This window comes from Alligator mississippiensis, chromosome 5 (assembly GCF_030867095.1).
Source record: "Alligator mississippiensis isolate rAllMis1 chromosome 5, rAllMis1, whole genome shotgun sequence".
NCBI classification, from domain to species: Eukaryota; Metazoa; Chordata; order Crocodylia; family Alligatoridae; genus Alligator; species Alligator mississippiensis.
The window spans coordinates 174,345,046-174,362,251 of NC_081828.1; the positions used below are offsets into that span (position 1 = coordinate 174,345,046).

General features: G+C 44.1%; 1 protein-coding gene across 2 annotated transcripts in view; it reads left to right on the forward strand.

Annotated features, from left to right (window-relative positions):
- The first annotated feature begins 942 nt into the window (after positions 1-942).
- CALCR (calcitonin receptor) overlaps positions 943-17,206 on the forward strand; it is a 321,285-nt gene continuing 305,021 nt past the window's right edge. Inside the window, exon 1 of one of the 2 annotated variants that reach the window (XM_019498115.2) lies at positions 943-1,311. Coding sequence is in view for 1 of the 2 variants with exons in the window: in XM_019498116.2 (XP_019353661.1) it covers positions 1,789-1,875 (87 nt within the window). In the remaining variant the exon portion in view is untranslated. Of the gene's footprint in view, positions 1,312-1,410; positions 1,876-17,206 lie in introns of those variants that run through there. The other variant, XM_019498116.2, reaches the window with a different exon arrangement.

Genomic DNA, 17,206 nt, shown 5'->3' on the forward strand with positions numbered 1-17,206 from the left:
TATTTAGCAAATTTGATCCAAATTCACAAATACGTTCAGCTAAAGCACATGGAGAAAGAGAGGCTGATTTCCATGAAAGGTTCTTTTTTATCCAGTAGCCAAGTGATTAGGACTTCAGTTAGGATGAGCTGACCCAAGATCAATTCCCTCTGCCCGAGGAAAATTGAGGAGGAGGGGAACCTCACAGGTGTAGGTGCTACCCACCACCATTAAAATCATTGTCTTTTCTGTAGTGACTAGTGAAGTATTAGGTGTATACTGAAACGTTGAAACAAACAAACAAAAAAAGACAGAAGGAGCCTTATCTTGGAAGACATAGGCTGGTGGGAGATAACACAGAATATAAGCAGGTGCAATTCAGGCTGTTGCCTCCCATCAAACCAGGTCTGGACAATGGTTTACAGAGGTAGTTTGAACGGCAGCTACCTCGAATTAACCCGGATAGACAGTCTTGTGGGGGCACCCCCCCGGTACTTCAAGTGGGCTGATGAGTGGGAGTGTCTGTGGGATCCCAGGGTCAATTTTTTTTTTCTGGGGTAAAACCAGTGGTCTGGCTTTTAGCCTCCGCTTCTTCCTCCCAGTCAAGGAATGAGTGGATGCGGATGCCCCGTGTCAGAGGACTGGCACCACGGGGTGACTCCGCGGCAGGTCTCCCACGGTCCCTGCTGCTGCAGCTCGTCCACCTCACGTGCTGCTCGTGGCGGCGGAGAGCAGGCACGAGGAGGGCTCCCGCCGCTTCCCCCGTGCCCACGTGAGTATCTTCTGCCCAGAAAAGCAGCATCTCCCGGTGCTGGTCCGCGTCCCCGGAGCCCCCCCCAGCTAGAGGCGGGAAGCGCCCTCGCTCGCCCGCTCCTCGCCCCGCCGCCGCTCTCGTAAGATGGCTGAAGCGGCTCGGACGGAGGCCGGGGTCTGAGCCCCTCCAGTCCAGTCCGGTCCGGTCCGGCCCGGCCCGGCCCGGCCCGGCCCGCGCCCACCCCCGAGGCGGGGCCCCCTCCCCTTTAAAGCCGCCGCGGGGCTCGGCCGGCCCCGCTGCCGCCTGTCTCCCCGGCCGGGACCGGGCGGCGCGGGGAGGAGCGATTCCGGCTCCCCCGCCCCCGCCCTGCGCCGGAGACGCGGCTGCACCGGGCTCGGCGGCCGCAGAGCGAGGCGGATGCGCCCCCGGGGCCGGGGCGTGCAGCGCCGGAGCCGCCGCGGGGCCATGCCGGGCTGAGCAGCCGCCGCCGCGAGACGGGGAGTCGAGGCGCTCGCCCCACGTCGCTGCTTCGCCCGGGGCCGGGAGCCGGGGCCAGGGGCCGGGACGCGGCGCTTCAGGTGGGTCTGAAGTGCCCCGGCGGGCGGGCGGGCGCTGCCGGCGCCTCCCTCGGGGGCGGGTCCCGCAGCCCGGCAGGCGCCTGCGGGGTCTCCGGCGGGCGGCAGCTGGCCCTCCCGGGCGCTGGAGTGGCCCCGAGTCCTTCATTTCCCGGTTCAAACGCTCGCCCGGTGCCGCGCGGGTCGCCTGCCAGCCAGTGCTCGGACGGGGAGGGTGCGGGGCTTGTTACCGCTTACAAACGGGCGTGTTAAAGATGGCATGTAACAGCGTGGCGAGTGTATGTACAGCGACATGAAGAACGGGCAGGGGCTTTCCTGCGCCAGTCCTCGGGAAGCGGGGCTGGAGGGGACCTCCCGCGGTCACTTTGTCCAGCCGCTGCCAGAGGCAGGACCATCCCTGCCCAAACCATCTTGTACCAGCTACAGCCCCATAGCGCACCTCTGCGTAAGAGCTGCCCTCGCTTTGTGTCCTCACCTTCAATGCAAGCCCCTTCTTTTCAGTATCTTGTCTCTGAACATCTGCGTTTCTTCTGTTCCCATGGTGCTGCGTTGGGTTCTTGGCCAGAGGTAATTTTTGACCCTTTATTTATTGAAACCATGACGGCTTTTTAAGTTTTTGTATCTTTTCATGTGTCAGATGATTATACTTTTGGATTGAAAGGATGAAAACCCAAATAGTAGGATGCTGGGAGGGGATGAGCGTAAAGCTCAAGTGTGTGTAGCTCAATTGCTACGTATTACTTTGTATATCTTTATTTTTGCAGACCTCTAGTTTTAAGGTAGCTCTCTAGACATGAAGAATACTCCAGTGGGCGGTGTTCATAGAAGTGTTTTTGCTTGTGATTGATGGGCAGAATGGGAGGAGTTGGCAATGAGGTGAACATGTTTGGCACATTGACTTGTCGATCTCATTTATTGATTTATTTTAGGGACTTGATGAAATAAAAGTTTTTTTCCTAATCTTCTAAGACAAGTTAAGTGGACATAGAATCCTTTTTATTTGGTCAAACGGGAGGATTGTCGTTTGTTCTAATGCTGTGACTGTCTCGGTGCTGAATAACATATTTCTCTCTGACCAGCAAACTGTAGATAATGTCACACTGAAAAGAGAATTTAATTTACTGTTCAAGGTTCTAGACATATTTGCAGAGAAGCTAAATTAAATGCATGAGAGCTAATGTTTCATTTTAGACATCTGACAACCTTTAGCAGTAGGTGACCCTTACTATGTTTATCTTTATGATGCTTGCTGTTTTGTCATGTTGGTTGACAGCAATTTATTCTGGATAAACCAAAACTCAACACTTCAAGTAACAGATACACAGAAGAAAAGTGTGCATTGAGTTATATCGAATTAAATCCTGGCCCTCTTGAAATCTGTGGCAAAACACCCATAATGCCAAAAATGGCAATATTTTGCTATGGGGGGTGGGGATGGGTGTTGGGGTTTTTGCTGGATCATTATTACTTATGGCTGAGTGCCAGCCAGCTTAGAGTTGAAACTGAGGTAACAAAATCTGAATTGGGTTAATACTAGTTTGCACTAGCACAATTCCATTGTTGTTCAATTTTGGGTGATAGCCAGACATCATGTTTTAATATTAAAAGTCCTCTATATATAGTAAGTGGCACTTATTAATGTGTGTGTATGTATATAATATATACATAGAGAGAGCAGGCTGAATAGACTTGCAAAAGGCTGACTGAGTACAATTCTGATGTTTTTATCAGAACGCATCATAAATTAGATGGCAGTCTGGTTTTCTGCTGTATTTTAGTACAACTAATTAAACAGTGAACAGTTTCTTAAAACATTATTTATCTGAAATGGAAAATATGGTTAGTGAACTTTTTTGACTGGATGAAAAACAACATTTTTATAAGAGTTTGTTCTTGAGGTCTGTGACACAATGGGAGTTTAAGGAAGTCAGTATCTCTGAGAACTGACTTGCAGGGTTGAGCCGTTATTTTAGGGTTTAATCCTCTAATTTTGTTGTCCACTGAAATAAATTACCTGCTATCTGAAACTATTTTGATGGATCTGGCTTTATTTTGGATATTTTTCTAATGATTGAAGATGGTCAGTTTTGTAAAGACTGAAAATTGAGAAATAATCTACCTAGTGCTTTGCAGACTTATAGCCCCATCTTCCTACCAGAATAGAATGAAACTTCTCTTAAGAACTAGACTTTCCACTATGATGATTTTTATATCAGGAATTCTGTGTTTGTACTGTTTTATGTATAGGACACACATCTGACCCATTACCTTCATATAATAAAAGTAACAGGATAATAAAGAGAATAGACCCATTCTGCTCTGCCAAGGCACGTTAGTTCTAGGGATTCCAAAAAGAAATCCACCAACTTCCTATTACTTGTGACAACTTGGTCCAGTCTCACTGCCACTGAGGCCAGTGTTGAAATTCCCATGGATAGCGTTATATAATGCAGGACTGTCCTGCAAGGAATGAAGAACTTTTACTTGCTGTTGTTATTTTCTGTTATTTGTATTGCAGTAGTACCAAGGGCCACACCTCTGTTAGGATTTCTGTATAAATGTGAAGTAATTAATATTGTGGCTAGAACAACTGGCAAATTAAGGGAAATTAAAACGGGGCAACAGGAAAAGTAAGCTCCCCAAGGGCATGTAACAGGCCAATGATAGATGTAGGACTAGAATGTAGGCATCCTGGCTGTGTCTATTGTCCTATCTTCTGTGCCATATTGATTTGTAATAGGCACTCAAGAGACAATGGGCATTGGGGCTGTTCAGTCTTCCATAGTAACGCTCAACGTATTTTAAAGGACTGAACCTTAATGATATTTTAATGAAGGTATCCAGAGTTATTTGACTATCGTTCTAGAATACTGGTATCTAGTTTTGATCTAGTTTACTTCAATATTTAGTAGCAATAGCCTGCCAAAGAACGGTATATAATTGCATATTGTTTGTTCTTTTTTTGCTTTTTATATTGCTTTTAGTTACTTTCTTAAGAAATGGAATGAGTTTGACTGATAGAAGCTTATATTCAGGAGTGTAACAAAAGTGCCAGGAAACAACAAAATGCGTTTTGGCTCTAAAGTACTTGTTACAATTCCGAAAAAAACAGAAGAAATTTAATTCTCATTTTGGTGCAGAATAATAAGGAATAAAAGATACAGAGGATGACCTGGCTATTTATTTCAATATGGATTGTTGTCTAAAAAACCATGGCCTAATATAGCTCATGGTAATTTTGTATTTTAGAAAATATGAAATGTATGCAAGATTTCTCATGGTGAGAATTGTATGGGGGCAGATAGTATGAATAGAGCTCCTGCACAAGGGCCCTTTATCCTGCCACACTACAAGGCCCACACTAAATTAAGTCGGTATCTGCGTTTGCCTGTTCTCTAGAGGTATGTGCAGGATCTGTTACGTGGATCGCTTGTAGGTGATGCAACATGCAAGTGACACAGGGAGGCAGCCCCTCAGCCGACATAATCGGTAATAATAATAAAGCGGACTTGGCATTCGCCAAGCTGCTTTAGTTGAGAAGGGCTGGAACCAAACTGATTAGCAAAGGCAGAGGGCTGAACTTGGTCATGTTATACTGTAGCTCCTCTTAATTAATGTAAACCAACAGATAGCAGAGAAAGTTTTTGTTTTTTCCTGGACATCTAGGTACTTGTCCTGATCACTGGACCAGCGAGCAATTGGCTGAGATTGTGTACTTGGTTGTTGTCATCTTTGTTTGTTTGTTTGTTTTGTATTAAAGCACAAAATGACTACTAAGATCTTTAAAATATAGACCATCAAACAAATTATCCTGAGTTAAAGGTGGGGGGGGGAAGGGATGGGGATGACCTATTGGGTGTCAGGTGCTTTGTGGCAACTGCTTTGTGCTTCCACTCCTGCCCCTCTGTAAATGAAAGTTAAATTGGAGTGGCTTACCCCTCTGTGAAACAATAGTTGTATTACTACTGTTCAGCTCCCATTTACGAGAGGGAAGATGCAAAGAACAGTTACTGTTGAGTATGTGAAGTATTCCAAGCTTTCCTTCCCCGCCTCCCCCCGCCCCGGTAACTTGTTTGATTGTCCATATCCTAGATGGATATACATGACCTTGGATTACTAGCAGGTAAAGGTAGTCAAGGAGAATATTTTGGAAAATATAAAATAAATTTCTGCTTGTTCCATCAAGAGGGGTATCTCTCAGGGGCAGTAGCACACATGCTAAGGACTTTTTTCCTGGAGGTTATAACAAGCAGAAATTCATTAGCTGTTGCAGAATCCATTGCTTTGGATCTGTCCTGTATTGCCATGATGGGGGTGGAGAAAGAAATGAGTATGTATATATATTAGTCATTGATGAAAGCAATCTTCCTCACAGCAGACTCTGTCCTTATCTTGCCAATACAAAAAAACGCTTCAAGACCAGTGCAGCACGGTGTGCTCTGGATAAATGCATAGGAAACTCGGATGCTTTCCCCAGCCAGATGACAGCAGAATACCACCAACTGTTTTCCAATCGGAGACCAATCATTGGTTCTGAACTAGAGCCTTTCACTTCTGTCATACTATGTAGAACTATATTTTCACTGTTGGAAAGAAGGTCAGATAGGCAGAGTTTGTTTTGACATAGAATATAATTATACTGCCTTGCAAATGACATTGAATGAGACTCGAGAACATTTTTTATCCTCTCCCTCCTCATCCTGTTTGCAGTTTTGGTAGGGATTACTGTGAAAGGGATCTGGTAGACTCTATTTTAAGTTACCTTTTAGACTGGGTTTAGTTTGAGCATCTGTTCTGGGATGTAAAGATGTACAGTCATACTAAGTCTCACAATAGACAATGAACGAACATACAAGCCTCCTGACAGTACAAACAACCAGGAGCTTGTATAACCACAAGCTGAATCTGGACCATTTAAATGCTGGCTGGGAAATGTGACTGAAAAAGCTAAAAGGGCACCAGCAGTGCAAGGGGGACCCCTGCATCCTGTACTGCTGGCAGCAGACCCGTTAGTGGCAAACTGCGGAGGTGGCAGCTATTTCCACATCCCTACCACAGGTGGTACCTAAGATTGCTGCTCTATTCATAGGAGACTGGTAGAGGGTGCACGGGGGTGCATGCACTCCCCCCCCCCCCCAATGGCTGATAATGATATGGTCAGTAGGGCTGGTGCCTCCCTGACAGGGCCGCTGCCATCAGTGGCTTCTGTGGATGCCCCCCAGGTTTGGGAGGCACCAGTCACTTATGGCTCTGTTATAAATCCCATCTTCCCCCCACCCTGCTTCAGTTATTGCTGAAAGGTAAGGTACTGTCAAAACCACACTGCCACTTGCCTCATGTGACAAACAGGTAAGTGAATGTTGACTGTCCCCACAATCCTCACTAAAATATAAATTGGGGTTGGGGGGGTAGCATTGCTTGAAAGAGTAACTATTCCTCTTCCATAGCTGCATAGGTCAGACTTAACAGAGCCACCATGGAGAGGCTTCCATCATACCAGAGGAAAAAGGATGCAGTATGGTTGAGTTCTATTCCACATGCAATAAAAAAGTGCAGGTTATAACAAATAAATGCTGAGGTTGGAGATGCAACAGTAGCTTAAGGCTTGTATTGGACCTCATTCTACTTGTAATCCTGACTTCTTTTAGGTGAATATAAGATAGTAGCCATGTAAAATGGGGTGAAAACTTGTTGCTGGAACCTAGTACAGTTTTCTGAGCTCAAATTAAGCAATGCAATTACAGTTGGTGGAGGCCACTGCCTAGATTTGGCTTGGAAAGCTCTTGGCTATTTGTCTTATTTACACCTTGCTAATAGTCACTCTGGAAACACACATTTTATTCTATGTAACATTGTCTACAGATTCTTTTTTCCAGAGTAGTCATAGACAACAGCATAAATACAAATCATGTGATTCCTTGGCTGTGCCATTAGCCAAGTTTTTCTTTCTTACTGTTACCAGGAGTTTGAATGAATAAAACATGTGACAAATTTTGCAAGATCTTTTTGAATAAATGATTGTATTTACAATTTTATTATTCACCAGCTCTGGTATATTTTTTTTAAGTAGGTGAAGGATGGCTCTTATATTCTCTGATTAGCACATATTACACATACTGTAAAATGTCACTGCTTGCTTGGGGCAAAGCGCAAATCAGGCTGCAAGTCGCTATAGTCCAGAAAATGGGTATACCAAGTACCTTTCAGTTCTAGGATGTACTACTCACTACAGACTAATTTTGTACAGAATTAGAAAAACAGATTTTCTTCTCTTCTGAGAGAGAGGATGCTTCAATTCTAGATAAACTTTTGAGATTATTTCATTTTGACTGGAATAAATGCCCTGTTAATAGATTACTGGTCAAAAGACAATAGTTGCCTTTTTAAACAGTGAAATTCTATGTGGAAATGCAAGTCCAGGTGTTTTTTGGTTCGTTGTTGTTACTTTTTTTTTTTTACAAAACCATTATCAGCTCTAGAGTTAAAGCTGAATACTCTTAAAATAAGACTAAACTCCTTTTGTATTGTATTATATTTGTAACCAAATTTAGGTTCCATATTTGGCAATGATGCTTAAAAACCAGAAAGAAAATCTAGCTATGCTTTGAAGCAAAATATTTACTTTTGCACTTTTTTTTACATAACAAAAGCTATCGCTGCCACTAGGCTTAGTTAGCATAGTTGCTGGAAGATGAAGAAGAGAGATCAGACTCTAAAGCTAAGTACAGGCAATCAAAAAAGCCCAAGGCTTAATTGATTCAGTTTTTGTAGGTCAGTTGCAAAGATTGAATCAATAAGCAAATGAACAGACATTCACTTTTGATTCAGGAAATGCAGCCACATGCCTGCAGTGGCTCAGGCCAAAAGTCAGCGGGGTGCTAGAGCACAGCTTTCTGGCAGGTAGCCAGCATGGGTTGTGTGTTTGCTTCCTCCTCCAGCTGTTCCTGAGGTCTCTGGGATTTGCAGTCCAGACTCACAACAACAGGACTCTGCAGGGTTGCTCATCATTTCCTCGTTCTGCTTCCAGATGCCTCTGGGATTTGTAGTCCACAGTCACAGCCAACACTAAGGAAGCAGGGCAGGGCAGCTCCATACTTGGGGATGGGGGTGGGGAATGGAAGTTTTAACCTTCTCCCTGGCCTCAGACCCCAGCTGGGGTTTGCCTGGGGGGGGGGGGGTGGAGGCAGTCCTCACTGCTCCAGCTAGGGAGCAGTGGGTTGGGGCCAGCCTTGTTCTCTAGCACAAGCAAAACAGCCCAACCCATGGCTGCAAAATTCTGGGGACTGTGATGGAAGGGGATTTAATGATACAGAAGTTTCATAAACTGGTTTGACCTAAATCAGCTAAGTCTGGTACTACATTCAAACAGGTTTATTTTAAACCAGTTCTGGGTCCACCATAGGTGCTGGCACCAGGCTCTAGCTCCCCCTGGCTGCAGATCTGGGAGGAGTTGGGTAGGGTTATTTTACCCCAAGTGGCACAACTTGCCTCATACCAAAGTGCATGTCTGGGCACATGCAATGAGGCAAAAATCCCTGGCTCAGATTTGTGCTGCGTCTATTTGAGCTGCTGCAAGCATATGTGCCTGCATGTATGGATGCACCCTGTGAGTACTAAATTCAGTTGGCAACATGAAAAATATCATTTAAATGATTTTTATATCCATGCTTTTTCTAATAAAGACTTATTCATGTGTTCCTATGTAAAGCTTCTTTGTTAGGCTTTTAGAACACCCCTTTTGTTGCTCAAGTATGATGACAGTATTTGGTATGTCAGCTCCCAGAAGATGGTAGCCATCCTTGGAAAGATGGCACACTTTCTTGCAGAAACTGATTGAACAATAGTGCATAAGATGACCTAGAATGTCACATTTAATTAAAAGGAGCACAAGGAACAACAAAAGGTACTTGATGATGCTTTAGACAATTTTGACAGTGTTTTTTCAAGTTACTATTAATGCCCTAAGCAAACTGTTACTGAGGATATTTCTACATCTCTTGATATTATTAAATAAGCACTGCCTTACTCCTCTTCTACCATAAATATGCTAGAGCTGTCAATTCAGCTACATGTGGCAGTACATCTAAAATTCAGTACTTTTTCCTAATTGCATATAGGAAGCTTTTAATGTCTCTGCAGATGGAAGTAAATAGGGATGCCTGCTTCCTCATGAAGCTGGCTTGCAAGTCGTCTGACAAGAACTTCTCCTCCCCCCCTACCCCAGCTTGTGCTTAGGTCACATTTTCTTTCAAACTCCTAATTACTGCTCACAAGGAGGCTGAAAGCACCCTACTGAGCACAGGTAAAAGTCTGCTGCTGCTCTTCTGAAAGCCTTCCAAGGGGATTAATAAAGAAGAGAGAATGTTTTTTGGGCTAGTGTATATGTGGTGAAGGGAATGGCAGAAGGAGAAAGGCAATGGGGAAGAGGACAACATTGGCAGTATTCCCCACAAAAAAGGGGTGGGGGGGTGAGAAGAGAGAAAATGTTGGGGCCAGAGAAAGGGAGTGAGCTTGCCTCTGGTAGTGGGAAATTCTGGATTCTGGGTCCTTTTGCCAGAATTCCTAGGAATTTTATATAAGAATTAATTAATTAAAAAAAATAACCATGATATTGAAGACTAGAACTGGCCACTGTGCTTTGTATTTCCAGCTAGCTACCTTTTAAGGCTTTCTGAATGGCTCTTTTGGAGGTGTCTCTCCCTCCCAGCTTTCTGCCAAGTCTGGCATCAGTACTTGGTATACTCTTTTGCAGTGTAGAAGTTTCCCACTGACAGTACAGGGATTCCTGGTGCCTAAACCTGGTCACATTAGGTTGTTCTTATGGAGTAAGTCCTCGATTTTAAGCACTGGGGTGCCTAAAACTAAGTGCCTTGGAGACCAAACTGGATTTGGCTCTTTAAATTTGGGGTATGCTTCCACTTGTGTTTGTATGATGCCTGGTACACTTGAAGTGTAAACAACAGCAACTAGAAAATAATAATCATTGTTAGCATATGTCTCAGAAGATATGACAGCCCCAGTGTTGCCAGTACTGACTTTCTTTCTTTCCCCCTCAGATTTTTTTTTTCTAAAGGCCAGCTTCTGGAGTCAGTTTAACATAAGAATCTGAGTATTCATTTGAAGAACACAATATAGAAAGTGATTGTAAGGATGGCAGTATAACAGCCCTATAACACACATTTTCTGGCTAAATACTGAATACAGACTCAACAAATGGACCTGGAAAGGATTCTTATAGTGTCAGTAGGAGGGAAATCTCAATGGCACAGTAATCTTGTACAAAATATCATAAAATCATATGTGGCTAAGTGCCATGATTTAACCAAGATGAATCTGGAGGAATCTTTGGACAGGTACAAACATCAGAGTGGTAAAACTTTTAAGTGATCAGAAACTGGTCTAACCCCAAAACAGAACAGAAGTTAGGTGCACACAGACCAGTCTAAATATGGCAGAACCTGGTGTAAGACCTGGATCAACATTCACTCATGTTTACTTGATTTAGGTTAGATTGGTGCATCTAACTTCAGTACCAGTTCCCCTATCAATTCAAGTTAGGTTGCTGTCTAGCAGCATCCCAGGCTCCTTTGTGGACCTCTGTTATCCCATTCTTGCAGGGAGGTGCATTTGCTCTGTGCTTGGCTGCTCCTGCCAAGTGCCCAGTGGACCCTGCCCCTGAGCTGTCACAGAGCCAAGTCAGCACAGAACCTTTCAATAGCCCTGCCTCTGGCCAACTGTCAGCTGTAGGCAGGCAGCACAGGGGAGCTGGGAGGAAGGAAAGGGAGGCTTTTGTATGCCTGCAAGAACCCTATCACAAAGCACCCCATGATGGGTACACTGACCTGATGCTGAGTCCAGGAGAACCTGTACAAGCGGGCTCAGCACTACAAGCCCAACTGGGCTGCTGGGCATGGGCAAGCATTCCCTCCTGCCCATTCTCTATCATCTGCCAGCTGCAGGCAGGCAGCACTGAGGGGGGGAAGATGCTCCTGTGCCTGGCAGCCTGGTTGGGCTCTGTGGTGCTATGCCTACTTGCAGGGGTTCTTCTTGGCTCGGTGTTGGGTCAATGGGTACATTGTGGGGTGCTTCATGACCGTGTTCATGCAGAGACATAGATACCTCTCACCCCTTGTACTGCCTGCCTGCCTGATAAATGCCTGTAGCTGACAAATGACCCAGCAGGGAAAGTGGGGGTGTGCTTGCCCATGCCCAGTATCCAACTGAGGGTGGCTCTGGGTACTCAGCTGAGTTCAGCAGGCTCAGGCAGCCCATGGGGAGGTGTGCAGGAACACCCCCAACCTGTAGGCCTCGGCTATCTGCATGCCTCACTGGCCCTTCCCCATCAAAGATTGATCATGTGTTCTGTTCACTGATGTAAACCATGGCGTTTACAGAAAACCGTGTAACTTGAATCCATTCCACCTTAGGCTTTTTGAATGTCTGTACTTGGCCTTCTATGTACAAAAGAATAATTCCCTCCTAAATATAAGGTCTAAACTCATTAAATAGCAAGAGGTATTGAACACTGGAGGAGGCAGTATTGAAACTTGCAATGTATTGGTTTAATCCTGTTCCGTTAGAGGTCAACAGTAGACCTCTGATTATCTTTACTGGCAACACAGTCAAATCAACCAGTAAATTTACTGTGTAAGTCTGTTCAAGTATCTACAGATAGCTCAGCTGATAACTATCACTACAGTCATTTTTCTTCCCCAGGAGCTACAGCACACTAGTAAAAATGTCTTGGTCCTATTTATGCCAGCCCTTTCCCATTTCTGCAAATGGTTCAGTGGGCTGCATTGTTACTAAAAAAGACAGGTGACTGGTAGGGGGGGCATGTGCCCTCCTGAGCTTAACCCCAGACTAGGCACCACTCTAGACGGGGCAGTTATTTTGCCGCATGGGCTGGCGGCATGTTGGAGGAGAACGGAGGGGGGGGGGGGGGCGGGGGATGACACCCGAATCCCTGGCACAGAAGCACAGGAGTGAATATGAGTCTTCTGGCCCACCTGACAATTGTGCTCCCCTCCCTGCCCCCAAACTCAGGTGGCACCACACACCCCTGAATAAAATGGCACTAATCTTTCTATTATTGATGAGCCCAGTGTGAAAGATATTATGGTGAGGCACAACCTTCCTTTTTATTATAGGCTAAAATGGTGGGGCTTAGCATACCCTTGCAGTTTTCAAAATGGATGGCCATGCCTGGGGAGAGGACATGGCTAGGCTGGCCAGTGTGTTGGAGTCATTTTTGTAGGAGCTGTAGCCAGTCAATCCTATGGTTAACTAAAGATGCCTTTGTCCTCTAACTAGTCAGTGCTTCAGCTGTAACAATGCTTGACATTTCTCTGAGAGAATTCCCCTTGCTGGAATGTAATTTTCATCTTCCTGTGATATCACTGCTGATTTATAATACTTCTCAGCTGATCATTCTAAAAATCAAATGGAAGAGCACAGTAGATTTCAATTTTACTGATAGGAAAAATAGAATGTTTACATCACTCACCACATATACTTACATACAAAGCACTCAACTTGGCCAGAGAGCATGACTTACATTTAATTCAATTTAAGGTGATTCATCAGATAATCTGACAAGGGTACAGTACATTTTGCAAAAAGATTAATGCCAGATGTGTTTAAGTGACAACTGGGATATGTAGGCATCTTTTGTAGTTTTCCTCATACATACAGCCCATAAAAACAAATTGAAACAAAGACAGTAATTATAGCTGGTGAAAAAATTATTTTTGTTTATGCACATGTAAAAAATTATCTTGTTTTTGTTAAATTTCCCATGACAAGTTGTTTTTGTGCAGTGGAAGTATAACTCTGTCTCTCAAAGTATAGTAAAATATTTTGGTAAAGTTTCTTAATTTGAGGAGAAATTCCCTTCTAATGAGAAGCTGGAAATTATTGATCAAAACTGAGCATTGCATCTCTCTTTGTAAATGTTGCCTTGATTTAAAAAACCCCCCAACAACCCATATCTTAATTACCTTTAAATAAAACATTCAGTACACCAGAAAATAAAGGGGTCTCCTTTGACCTGGTGACAGAAACTGGACAGAAATCAAAGAAGCAGAAACTGGAACACAAGACTTTCCCTTGCCAGCTGAATGTTGCAACTACTAGCCTGCAGGGTCAAGATCTCTCTTGTTTGCTGTCCTCCTGGCCTCATGAATGTTGGCGTTCATTCTGAACTGTAGCACTGTTTCAGCAGAAGGCATGAACAGTGTGGGTGGTGAACCTAGCCAACAGTCTATAGTTTGATAATTGCTACTGTCCTGGGAATTAAGAGATGAGTCTGAATCTAGTTGGGCCGAGGAAAAACAGGACGCCTTGATTCTAGGTTTTGGGAAAAAGTAGGAGGTTCTGATGGAGGCATTGCCATGCACTCTTTTTATAACTGAAAGTGCTGTGGCTCTGTACTTTTTGCTGAATACAGAGTGTGCTAGGTATGCTCAGAATACACCTACTGGTTCAGGCTCCCCAAGGGACTTGAACACGTCGCTACAAAGTTTTTGGTTCCAGGTGGGACTTGGTCAAAGTTAGGCACCTACTTAAAACGGGGCAGTTTGGGGCAAGCACAGAAGACAACTCCAACGTGGCTAGGAAAAAAATTAGAGGTGCACTGATACATTGGTCCGATATCAGATTTGTACTGACATAAAGAAAATTGTCTATATTGGCCCAATGGGGCAGATAATTTAGTCGATGAATGCCTATACTGTGCGCAGCCCCAGCACAGCACAGAGTAGAGCTGGTAGTGTGGAGTGCTGCCTCCAGCTGGTAAGTTGGAAGTGAGGGGTGGGAAGGGCATGTGGGGGGCAGATCAGTGCCTCTGCACTGAGGGAGGGGAGGGGGCATGCGGGACAGCTTGTGGGGTGGGGGCAGCTCCTGCCACTGCTTGCACCCAGGGAGAATGGGGCGGGGGGGGGGGGGTGCCCCCAGATCTGCATGGCGCAGGGAGAGCTGCAGCTGCAGTACAGAGCTGGAGCCAGCACTGTGCAGGGCTTTTCCTGCCTGGGGCCTGGCTCAGAGTGGGCTCCAGTGGTGCTGGGAGGAGGCTGCAGCCACCCCAAATTTTGCTGCAGCTCTGCTTCCAACCCCGTACCACCACTCAGCACAGCCCCGGTTGAATGCCTTGTCTCCACCCAAGTGCCGGGAGAAGCTGGGGCTGTGCCAGGCAGCGGCATGGGGCTAGCATTTGATATTGATAGGTAGCATTTGATCCTCATCCTAGGGGGAGTTGAGCAGCAAGGGAAGTCTCTCCCAAGCCTTCCTTTAGACTTATCTTCTCAAGACTGGTGTATGGAGGGCATTGCCCTGTTTTTCCCACCCCTCATGTAGACCATGAGAGGGGAGGACCAGGCCAAGATCTTGAGTTTAGGGAATGGATGGAGGGGTTTACCTTGCTAAAAACCCCTGGAGACTGGAAGCAGAGTGAAGGAGTAGCTACTCGCTGCTCCCTGCTTCCCAGGCAGGAGGTCCATGGTCTGGAGAATGAACTGGGGTTTTGCCCTGCTTCTCTACTCCCCTCCCAGACTTGTCCCGAGGTGGGTCCGCAGTCTGAGGAACAAGTTTTGCTGCTTTGCTCCCTCTACTTGGCTCCTGACCACTGGGATCTGACTGGGGGAGCACAGCCAGTCTTTGCTCCCCACCTGCTTAAGACTGAGGTGCCAAGAACATTTCTCAGAAGCTCCCACCCTTAGAAATAAACACATGTTCATGACCCTTTACTTCACTCATGCCAGTAAAGTGTTTGGATACCCTAATGATCTGTGCCAGAGAAAATCCCATATAAAGAAATGTCATAATTCAGTTTGCAGAGCAGGGTTTGGGGATCATGCAATAAATTGAAGCGAAGGCTGATTTATTAAATAACTCCTTATGTGTAGTAGCCACTGAATGAGGCAATAGGTCCTGTGGGGGAAGAATAGCATGATACCGTGTCGCTAAGACTTCCATAATGCAAATACACAAAGGGACTGAATCAAGGTTGTACAGGCATTTCCTGGGTCTCTACAGGCTAGAATTCAGAACTTTAATAATTGTTCTCTTTGTGTAGCTTATAGGGATAATTTATTTGTATTACTGTAATTCAAGGGTCCTCATTTGAGATCAGAACCCCACTGTGGCAGTGTTTTACACATAAGGAAAGCACTGTAGTCCTTTATACAATGCTTACAGTGACATTTTGCATGGATTTGTTTAAAACTTGCATTCAAAGGTAAAATCAAAGAAGGAAATTTATATTTTTTTGTAGCAGTTTAATAGGAACTGGGGGAAGCTAAAGCTGATGCACTTAGCACAGTATTGTGAGCAAATATTAAAATTATTTGAATGCTGCTGAATAGCTAAAACCATCATTCTAACAGACAGTGGCAGTATGACAGTCAATCTGTCATTCTACACATCTAACGCAAGACTGTCAGAAACTAATCTTCTGTTGAACATTATCATTAGACCACTACAATAGGTACTTCTTTGTTGTTCATTATAGACTTCCTTTTAAGCGTAAAACCAATTACCTATACTACAGAAAAAAATGCTAGAGCTTCTGTTTTTTAATGGAGTGGTGTGAAGTGTTCTTAAGGTGTCCTCGAAGGACTTTGGGTCTAATTCTAATTTGACCTTTTTATATCGCTATGGCAGTGAAAAGGAGCCTTGAAGCTGGTGCAAATATAATTTGTCTACTCCTAAGCTGTCTAACACGGATAAAATAAATAGCTGTGTGTTTAGTGCACATTGGACCCTATGTTTGTATAATGTCTAACACTGTAGTTCTCTGCCTAGCCCTGAACTGAAATGCATAGAATTATTTTCTTTTTATATAATTATTTCTGGAGTTGTCTTTTTAAAGTGTCAAATAGCTTTTCTTCCCCCTGCTGCCCCTCTAGTTCTACTTAATATACTGGGGGAGGGGAGCAGACACTTCTAGTATTTCCTCATGTACTTCATTCTTCTGGAAAGCAGCATTCTGATGTATAAAGGCACTGGAGCAGAATGTGGCAACAAAACAATTAAATATCAACTGAGCTGAGAGACAGTATCACAGAAGACAGGGAATATTGAATCAAGGACAAAATTCTATTCTTAACTTCTCACTGTGCTTGGTACTGAAGAGATCTTAAACTGGCATCTGATTGTACATGAAATACAATTGTTAATTGCACCACCTGTGTGGGAGTGCTCTTCTTTTAATCATTCTCTACAGATTAATATTGACCACCATTTTCTACCATATCTGTTGGCTTGATGGACGTTATTTGGGAATAAATGAATAGATTGTTAAAAAGATAAGGGACCTAGCAGACCAGCAGAGGAGGTGGAGGTAGAGAAGAGTTAAAAAGAATATACCACAAGTAGATTCCAGTAAAGACCTATTGTCCCTGTCCCTGAGACAAAAGGGTGTGTGGCAAAGCTATTTTAGTAATAATGAAAGCTAGCTTCAGGTTGTGGTGGAACCCTAAAATCAAAGAGGAAAGAGAATATTTTTAAAGAGTTTTCCTGAAAGCAGATTTTTTTTTTTAAAATAAGTTCTTAGTAATACTTATTTATCGTAAGCCTTTTATCAGAGATTGACAAAATATCCAGTAGGTGGCATCCTTTTAACATGCTGCCAATATCTGTTTTATATATTTTTTTTTTTTTTTCTTATGACTATTCCTAAAGAATTTATACTAAAGAACATTATAGGATCAACAAATACAGGGAACATGCATGTGTAAGGACTTGTATATTTTTAAGTTAAGTCATTCATACTTACATTTGTCCAAGCTTTAGACACATAAATAAGTGATTCAATTTTCTATAAGCTTTGAGCACCTATTCTAAGTACAGGCATTTAAAGAGCCCATGGTAGAAATGCTCCAACTTTTTTTTTTTTTTTTTA